General features: G+C 53.0%; 2 protein-coding genes across 2 annotated transcripts; one reads left to right on the top strand and one right to left on the bottom strand.

The window, feature by feature from the left end:
- Window positions 1–269: 269 nt before the first annotated feature.
- LOC133247382 (uncharacterized) lies at window positions 270–4,248 on the bottom strand. The gene is made up of 2 exons (XM_061416094.1): window positions 2,268–4,248; window positions 270–437 (listed from the first exon to the last, which is right to left on the bottom strand). The coding sequence occupies exon 1, from the start codon at window positions 3,738–3,740 to the stop codon at window positions 2,610–2,612; it is 1,131 nt and encodes a 376-aa protein (XP_061272078.1). The 5' UTR covers window positions 3,741–4,248; the 3' UTR covers window positions 270–437; window positions 2,268–2,609.
- On the top strand, window positions 3,073–8,528 carry ATG101 (autophagy related 101). Its single transcript, XM_061416095.1, has 3 exons — window positions 3,073–3,162; window positions 5,991–6,317; window positions 7,825–8,528. The coding sequence occupies exons 2-3, from the start codon at window positions 6,066–6,068 to the stop codon at window positions 8,227–8,229; spliced, it is 657 nt and encodes a 218-aa protein (XP_061272079.1). The 5' UTR covers window positions 3,073–3,162; window positions 5,991–6,065; the 3' UTR covers window positions 8,230–8,528.
- The last annotated feature ends 824 nt before the right edge of the window (window positions 8,529–9,352 follow it).

The following is a 9,352-nucleotide window of genomic DNA, read 5'->3' as shown; positions in this document are numbered from 1 at the left end:
ACGGACGGGGTGAGGTGTGGAGGGAGGAGAGTGGGAAAAAAGACAGGCAGGGGGCTTCTCTGGTGGTTCAGTAGTTAGGACTCCACACTTCCAGTGTAGGGGGCACAGGTTCAATCTCTGGTCGGGAACTAAGATCCCACATGCTGTGTGACATAGCCAAAAGATAAAAAGAAAAAGAAAAAAGACTGGCAGAATGAGGAAAGAGTAGCTGTGTGGCCTTGGCAAATGTATTAGTCAGGATTCTCCAGAGAAACAGAACCAATAGGATGTGTATATATAGAAAGAGATTTATCATGAGGAATTGGCTCATGTGATTATGGAAGCTGACAGGTCCCAAGATTTGCAGTCAGCAAGCTGGAGATCCAGGAGAGCTGATGGTGTGATTCTGAATGTTGGCAGGCTCGAGGCCCAAGAGGAGCTGATAGTTTGGTTCAAATCTGAAGGTAGGGGGAAAAAAAACTGATGTCCCAACTTGAAAGTAATCGGGGAGGGTGAGAACCTTTTATTCCATTCAGGGCTTCAACTGACTGGTTGGGGCCCATCCACACATAGAGTCTTCCCTGGTGGCTCCGACTGTAAAGAATCTGCCTGCAATGCAGGAAACCCAGGTTCAATCCCTGGGTCAGGAAGATTCCCTGGAGAAAGAAATGGCAACCCACTCCAGTATTCTTGCCTGGAGAATTCCACAGACAGAGGAGCCTGGTGGGCCACAGTCCATGGGGTCGCAAAGAGTCAGACACGACCGAGCTGCTAACACTATTACCCTCAGTAGGGAAGGCAATCTGCTTTGTTGTTGTTTGGTCCCTAAGTTGTGTCCAACTCTTTTGTGACCCCATGGATTATAGTCTGCTAGGCTCCTCTGTCCACGAGATTTCCCAGGCAAGAATCCTGGAGCGGGTTGTCATTTCCTTCTCTAGGGGATCTTCTCCACCCAGGAACTGAACCCATGCCTCTTGCATCTCCTGCATTGGTAGGCAGATTTTTTACCACTGAGCCACCAGGGAAGCCACACTGTCTGTGATTCAAATGTTTTTCTTCCAGAAACACCCTCATGGACACACTGAGAATAATATTTGACCAGATGTCTGGGCACTCTGTGGCACAGTCAAGTTGACGCATAAAATATCCCATCATAGCTTGTCACTCTGTATCACTGGGCCTCAGTTTCATTATCTGTAAACTGGGGAGAAATTGTACTTAATTTCCAAGGCAGTTGGAGAAATCAACACACTAGTGCATGTGAAGTGCTAGTGTGGTGCCTTGTAAAGCTCTGCTGCTGCTAAGTTGCTTCAGTCGTGTCCGACTCTGTGCGACCCCATAGACGGCAGCTCACCAGGCTTCCCCGTCCCTGGGATTCTCCAGGCAAGAACACTGGAATGGGTTGCCATGTCCTTCTCCAACGCATGAACGTGAAAAGTGAAAGTGAAGTCACCCAGTCGTGTCCGACTCTTAGCGACCCCATGGACTGCAGCCTACCAGGCTCCTCCGTCCATGGATTTTCCAGGCAAGAGTACTGGAGTGGGGTGCCATTGCCTTCTCCTTGTAAAGCTCAGTGACAGGTAATTCTGACGATGGTGATGTCAGGACAGTGGCAGTGAAAGCTCCTGAGATGAGTGTGTCAGGGCACAGAGTGCCTCCAGTCACTCTCCACAGTCTCCGGCAGTCGGTGGAAGTTAGGCTGTTTTTCTATTTTCCTGGCCATGCCGCATAGCATATGGGATCTTAGTTCCCTGACCAGGGATCGAATCAGCGTCCCCTGCAGCAGAAGAGCGGAGTCTCTACCACTGGACCACCAGAGAAGTCCCTAGGCTCTTTCTTCCCCCTCCCCAGGGCTGGTTCTAATTGCCCTGTTTGTCCCTCCTTTGCCTTCTCACAGATCCTCCCCTCTCAGTAGTTCATCCTGATTCCCTTCCGGTTAAGTCCAGGCTCTAGAGGAGGATGTTGGCCTGTCAGGCCGGCTACTTTCTCTTTCCCCAGGCCCCGTTTATAAAGGAGGAAATCAGAAAGGATGAATGACATCAAGAGGCCCATACAGAGGCAATGGCAGAATTACAAGCTTTACAAGAACAGTCACCAGACTGGTCATGGCAGAGCACCAAGAAGTGCTCCTGTGTGAAGATAACCGAGTAAGGTTAAGCCCCCTTTGCCTGGTATCTTCCATTATGCACATTGAACCAACTAAAGTTTTCCCACTCAGAACACTGGCCCGAGTTCATCTCCAGGGCACCTCTCCAAATGCCATGTCCCTCATCTTAGGGGATTGGTACCTCTTCCAGTCCTCTGAGACCAGAATTGGGGACCACGTCTCGGTCCCAGGGGTGGCCTCTGCCGATGACTCCTCTCCGTCTAGGGAGGCAGCACAGAGCTCGTCAGGTCCCTCCTTCCCTCTCATCTCTATGGCGGAAGTGAGTTGTTCCAGCCGAAACACAACAACATCCTCGGTGGTGGGGTTAAATGGACTCGTCCAAACGAGGGGGATACTTCTTACCATCAAATCTTAAAATCCGAGACATAATCCAGAAGAAAGCAATATTCAAAATATAGAGCACCATGCGGTGGTCTTCGTCCGCCGGTGTGGAGGTGGAACGGTCCGGGCAGCTGCACTGGTGTCAGGGCTCGGCCAGCTGTGCTCGCGCCCCCGCCGGAGGCCGATGGAGCAGGTGGGACCGGCCGGGCTCGCAGGGGCGGGCCTTTCCGGCGCCGGCACCGCCTCTTGCCGAGGTGATCTGGTCTCCTCGGGGAGGGCCGTTTCTTGCCCCGCGGGTCCCAGACGGGGATTCTGGGAGGTGGGAGACAGTTCTAGCCGTGTGGCCCTTGTTCTGTGCGAGCGCGGGCGCGCCTCGAACTCCCGGGCCTGGCCAGGCTGGGCGCGGGGCTCCGCTCCTCCCGCGTCCCCGGACCGTGGAGGTTCGCCGGCATTGGCGGCGGGAGAAACTTAACCCGGACGGGAAGTCCTTCCTGCGTCCGACAGGGTCTCTCGATGCGGAGCCGAATAACTTTGTGTTTTTGCGTTCAGCCTGTCTCTTGCGGCTCGTGGCGCGCGGGGAGGTTTCGGCGTACCTGCGGAGATCGTACCTGCGGAGGACGTACGTACCTGTGCGTGAGGAGGAGAAAGGGCAAGATCCATCCTGAGTGACCCGCGTGCCAGCCTCTCCGCGTAAGGTGAGGCTGGGGGAAACCCTGTGCTCCGGCCTGACCCAGAGGAGGCATCGATCAGCGTCTGCCCCGGTACTCTGCAGACCTGGGCCTTGGGGGAACCGAAGCGACGAGACTTCCCAGGCACTGCCCTGGCAAAGTCCCCTGCTCACGGGGGGTCGAGGGTGAGGGAGCAGACAAGCCCATCGCAGAGCAAAGGTGGCCGCGTTGGGAAGGAGGCTGGGGTTGGTTCGTGTTGACTTCCTGAAGAAGTGGAATCTTGAATAGCACCGAGAATGAGGGAAGAACCTGGATTTGGGGCAAAAGTGAAAAGAGGGGTGGCCTATTTGACAGTTAGTGGGGGATACCAGAGGGGGTTTGTGGAAGAAAAGAGAGTTGGACCAGAGCTGGGAGTTTTCCGATGGGAAACTGCTGGATGGAATTAGACTAGAGGGCAGAAATGAGCAAGAAGCCCTGCTCATTCTAAGAGTATATATGGGATAAATCAGTCCAGCAGTCCTTTCAGGATGAATTGAGCAGTTGCTGTGTACTCGGAACCAGGTATACTGAGATTCCACTGATGAATAGGATACAGCCCCTGCCATTAAGGAATCGTCTGCTAGTAGGAGAGACCAGACAAGATTAACACCTGTGAAAAGATAAGATACAGGTAGTCTTCGGAGAAGGCAATGGCAACCCACTCCAGTACTCTTGCCTGGAAAATCCCATGGATGGAGGAGCCCGGTAGGCTGCAGTCCATGGGGTCGCTAAGAGTCGGACACGACTGGGTTACTTCACTTTCACTTTACACTTTCATGCATTGGAGGAGGAAATGGCAACCCACTCCAGTATTCTTGCCTAGAGAATCCCAGGGACGGTGGGACCTGGTGGGCTGCCGTCTATGGGGTCGCACAGAGTCGGACACGACTGAAGTGACTTAGCAGCAGCAGCAGCAGCAGGTAGTCTTGGGCTGATTGCCAGTGAGAGGCAGAGCCAGCTTGATCTCCGAGTGGTCTGTGGACTGCCTCCCTGACTTCAGGGGCAAAGAGACAAACCAGTACACTTTGAAGAGAGTTGCCCGCCCCTGAGGAATTAAGATGTGATGTAAAGCTGGAATGTTTATGGGGACTGGAGACCTTTAACCTGTAGAAGGAGTAAGGGGGTGATGGCAGAGTTGCCTTTGAATATCTGAAAGGCTCCTTTGTGGGAAAGGGGTGGGACTTATTCTGTGTGTGACTCTTGATATCAGAATTAAGATTAGCAGTTTAAAGCACTAAGAGACAAAGTCCTTCCATAGAGGGAGTCTCTGAGTAGAACTTTGAAAAGACTGGAATGACCTGCTGGGAGAGGTGGTGAATTCCCTGTCAGGGGAGGTGTGTAAGCTGTACCTTCTCAGCTAAGAAAGTTGACTGTTCCTTCTCTCCTTCTCAGCTCATATTCAGTTACTGATGAAGTTCTGGTCCTCAAGTCTGTTCTTCCCTTCCCACGCCCTCCACCAGTCCTGTCCTAGCCTTTCGTCATCTCTCAGCAATAATAACGTAGTAATTAGAGCAGGTCATACTGAGTGTTTAGTGCTTGCCAGGAACTGCTTCAAGTGCTTCACAGATGCTCACTTACCCTATTCTGGAGAGGACACCTTCAAGGTAGCTATTGTGAATATCCTTTTTTTATGGATTGGGGAACCTGAGGCACTTAGGGGTGAGGCAACATGCCCTTGATCACACAGTGAGCTGATGAGACAGCTGGAGTTCCAGCCCAGGCAGTCTGGCTTTAGAGTCCCTGCTCTTAACCACCAGCCTGCTGTGTTTTACATGTGTTATTTTATTCCGTATTTACAGATAAGAAAGTAGACTCAGAGGTTGAGTGATTGGCTTAAGGTCAGAGAGCAAGTTACTGGAGACCTGGGATTCGGACCCTGGGCCATTGGATGTGGAAACCCCACACTCTGCACATCACGCTGCCGCATCCCATTGCACTGTCTGGAAATGGCACGACTGTGGTGGCCTCTAACTGGACTCCTTGCCCAACCCTTTCTGCCTTAAATTGACAAGTTTTTTTTTTTTGATGTTTATTTATTTGGCTGCACTGGGTCTTGGTTGTGGCATGCAGGTTCTTCGATCTTTGCTGGGGCATGTGGAATCTAGTTCCTTGACCAGGGATCGAACCCGGACCCCCTGCACTGGGGGCTCAGAGTCTTAGCCACTGGACCACCAGGAGAGTCCCTTAAATTGGCAAGTTTTTACCGCAGTCTGTGAGATTTGGTGTGTATGTGTCAGTCAGGTTTTCAAGTTCAGTCTTCTTAGCTTTCACTGACTTCTCAGAGCAGTCTGTGACCCCTCAAATAGTGACGAGCCATTCTTCATCTGTTGGCTGGAGCTAACTTTCTGATGCGCAGATTCAGTGTTGGACAGTGATGCGTGGACTCTTCACCGCCCTCGGGACAGAGTCCAGATGCCTGGTCATTCAGGGTCCCAGGAGATCAGATTCCAGTCTTCCTTTTCTTCTCACTCCCATCATGGCGTCTCACTACTCTGGTGAAGTTCACCTGCCTGTCTGTCCTCCATCCTGGTAGCTTCTCCAGGGCTGGGGCTGGCAGGGGTTTACAGTGAGCATGTGCTGTAAACCACACTGGATGCCGTCACGGAATTCAGGTCGGAGCTGGGTGTTTGGATTGGTAGCTTTGAGGCTCTCCCCGTCTCCCATCCCAAGAGTCTGTGGTCCTCTGCCAGCACGTGTGGCTACAGAGCAGAGAAGGGCCGTGATGGCAGGGGACAGGGCTGGGCCCCGAAGGATGTGAACAGGTGACACGCCAATCAGCAGAATGTGTCCACATTCTGACCTGGCTCCTCTTGCAGGGTGGCCCCTGGGTGGGGTGAAGCTCCACCGTCTTTCCTCTGGTCCTGACCTCAGCGTGGGCCACCGACTGCAAGATGAACTGTCGATCGGAGGTGCTGGAGGTGTCGGTTGAGGGGCGGCAGGTGGAGGAGGCCATGCTGGCCGTGCTGCACACGGTGCTCCTGCACCGCAGCACCGGCAAGTTCCACTACAAGAAGGAGGGCACCTACTCCATCGGCACCGTGGGCACCCAGGACGTGGACTGCGACTTCATCGACTTCACCTATGTGCGTGTCTCCTCGGAGGAGCTGGACCGCGCTCTGCGCAAGGTCGTCGGGGAGTTCAGGGTAAGGTGGGGTGCAGTGGGCAGCAGGTGGCTGCTGAGTGTCGTCACCTCCTTGCTGTTGGACCAGCTCACCCTTCCTAGGTGTGCATTTCAGGTTCTTTCAGGTTCTCAGGAACAGGCGTGTTCAGAGCTCCTCTGGGTGGGGAGTGCTTGGTAGGGGGGTAGATGAGGGGGCCTTGTGAAAATACCAGCAAGGAGAGCCGGAAGCCCTTGGAGCACTGGCGGCCCAGGACCCTTGGCTGAGCATCGCCTCTGCACTCTTGGCCTCTCTACTGACACCTCTCTGCTTCTGCTTCGGGCCTTTCTCATACGAGATTCCCTGAGAGGGAGGACTGCTGGGCTCAGGCAGTGGCTGTCCCAGAGAAGGGTCCTGTGGGTGGTATGGCAGGTGTCTGTGTGGGCCTGTAGGGGCTAGGAGAAAGGTGGAAGGGACACACCAGGCTGCTCACGTTGGTCATCTCGGGGTGGGATTGGAGGTGTGATTTTTAATTCTGTCTTCATTCAGGGTTGCAGTGTTTCACTCTTTCAGCGAGTGCATATTTTTACAATTTAAAGTAACCAAGGGAATTTCTCTTAAGGTGCCCTTCCTGAGATTGGAGGAGGAGGGTTGTCTGTCTGGCTTCCATTCCATACACGTGTGATCCTCATAGGGGGTAGACTCTACCAGCCACAGGGTACTCCCCACCCTCCCATCGCTCCAAGCCTAGAAAGGGCACGTTCATGAGTTTCCCAGTCCCTCTTCGGGGGAGGCAGTGGTGTTCAGACTCCTGTCTTCCAGATGCCTATGAGAGGCACACGAAACACAGTGGACTCTTAAGGGCATGGACTCTACCACCCACAAGTGTGTGATCTTGGCAAGTGACTCTGCTCCTCTGGACTGCAGTTTCACTATATGTAAATTTGGAATGAAAGCTGTACCCATCTCATAGGGTGTATGCACCACGAGGATTAAGGGAGTCAAATATGTCAAGTGCTGGAGAGCCGTCACACAGGAGACACTGTAGAAGCGGTAGCTGTTGTTACTGTCAGCAGAGGGAATGGGAGCTTGGTTTGTCAATAAATGAGAGACTCACTTCCTGATGAACTGTTAAGGAGTTGAGGGAGGCATCCTTATCTTTGGGTTGACCCTAACTCAGAGAGAAAGGTAGAAAGGGGCTTTGGGGTCTTGGCTACACTGGGAGGAAGAGTGGGCCATCGCACCCCATGGGGGGACAGGCAGATTTATTAGACCAGGTGGCCCCATTCGCTTCTGTCTCTCTATTCAAGGATCACCGGGCTTTTCTTGAGAAACTGAGTTTAGGTTGTCTTCGAGGGAATGAAGGAGGATTCTGCTTAAGAGGAGCCATTTGTGTCACTTTACACAAATCCTTTACTGTCTGGGTCTCATTCCCTGCCCTCCCTGGAGGTCAGATAAAGAGAGCGATTCTCTGGGGCATAGGAAGCTGGCCCTCGCAGGTGAGAACCCAGTGGAGGCCTTGGCCTGCTCACTCTTGCTCCTCCTTCCCCAGGATGCTCTGCGCAACTCCGGGGGCGACGGGCTGGGGCAGATGTCCCTGGAGTTCTACCAGAAGAAGAAGTCTCGCTGGCCGTTCTCCGACGAGTGCATCCCCTGGGAAGTGTGGACGGTCAAGGTGCATGTGGTGGCCCTGGCCACGGAGCAGGAGCGGCAAATCTGCCGGGAGAAGGTTGGGGAGAAGCTCTGCGAGAAGATCATCAACATCGTGGAGGTGATGAACCGGCACGAGTACCTGCCCAAGATGCCCACGCAGTCAGAGGTGGACAACGTGTTTGACACGGGCTTGCGGGACGTGCAGCCCTACCTCTATAAGATTTCCTTCCAGATCACCGATGCCCTGGGCTCCTCCGTCACCACCACCATGCGCAGGCTCATCAAAGACACCCTGGCCCTCTAGGTCTCTCCAGGGCCTCGGTGCTCCTTGATGGCTTACGGACCTTGGCTTCTGGGGATCGTACTGTTAGGCCCCTGGGGCTCTGGAACCCGCTCCGGGTCCTTGATGAGACTTGGAAGGGCCGCCCTGGCTTCCTCGTGGTGTGGTTGCCAGTCTCTGGTCATCCTTGTCACCTTCACTGACGGTCAAGTCTGGCCTGCACTGTCTCTCCATACTCCTGGTTTCGGGGCGGGCGGGGTTCCCCTTTCCTACACTGTACAGAGGACCCATCACTAGGATGGTGAATAAAGCTGAGAATGTGAGTTTGGGTTGAGCTGTCTCTCCCTTGACTGGTGTTACGCCCTGAAACATTTTAGCACTTTCTGGCAGAACTTCGAGGAACACATGAATATGTTGAAGGCATTATTCCAAGGTGGGGGTGCATGATGGGACTGAAGATAGATTAAAGATCGATCTTGTACTTTGTTGGACATTCATATAAGCAGGTGTGACCACGGTCAGTCCCATAAATGATGACACAGATCAGGATCTGCTGCTTTTGGATATGGCTGTGCTATTTCTCCTCCCTTCCTAAGGAAGCTATGACCTGCCTTTTATATTATCAGATGACCCCAAAGAATATCTCCTCTGTCTCCATAGAGCACACACAGGCCCCAGCTTGCACAGAAAGCTCATTTGACTTGGTGTCTTCTCCCTCTGGAGAGAGATTGGCCACCTTGAGACTGGTGTCCCGTGACACTTCTGGTTTGGGCTGACATGGGCTTCTGTGGTGGCTCAGACAGTAAAAAATCAGCCTGCAATGCAGGAGACCTGGGTTCAATCCCTGGGTTGGGAAGATCCCCTGGAGAAGGAATGGCAACCCATTCCAGCATTCTTGCCTGGAGAAGTCCATGGACGGAGGAGCCTGGTGGGCTACAGTCCATGGAGTCGAAAAGAGTCAGACATGACAGAGCAACCAACAGTTTCACTTTGGTATCTCACATCCATTTCTAGGGAAACATTGTCAAGATCAGTGTGCTTTTCATTGATTTATTCTTCCATATTTTACAATGCTTTTTGTTACACGGGGGCAAGCTCTAACCAAACTAAATGAACAGTGTGTAAGCAAGCAGCAGTGCTAAAGGAG

Source organism: Bos javanicus, chromosome 5 (genome assembly GCF_032452875.1).
Source record: "Bos javanicus breed banteng chromosome 5, ARS-OSU_banteng_1.0, whole genome shotgun sequence".
NCBI lineage: Eukaryota > Metazoa > Chordata > Mammalia > Artiodactyla > Bovidae > Bos > Bos javanicus.
The sequence above is the reverse complement of the archived record's forward strand: the minus strand, read 5'-3'. Positions and strand labels throughout refer to the sequence as shown.

Excerpts from the sequence above, each read along its gene's own strand:
- LOC133247382 (XM_061416094.1), bottom strand. The coding sequence starts at position 3,740 with ATGGCAGGGGCTGTATCCTATTCATCAGTGGAATCTCAGTATACCTGG.
- ATG101 (XM_061416095.1), top strand. The coding sequence starts at position 6,066 with ATGAACTGTCGATCGGAGGTGCTGGAGGTGTCGGTTGAGGGGCGGCAG. Across the intron at positions 6,318-7,824 it reads AGGTCGTCGGGGAGTTCAGG|GATGCTCTGCGCAACTCCGG; the intron begins GTAAGGTGGGGT and ends CTCCTTCCCCAG.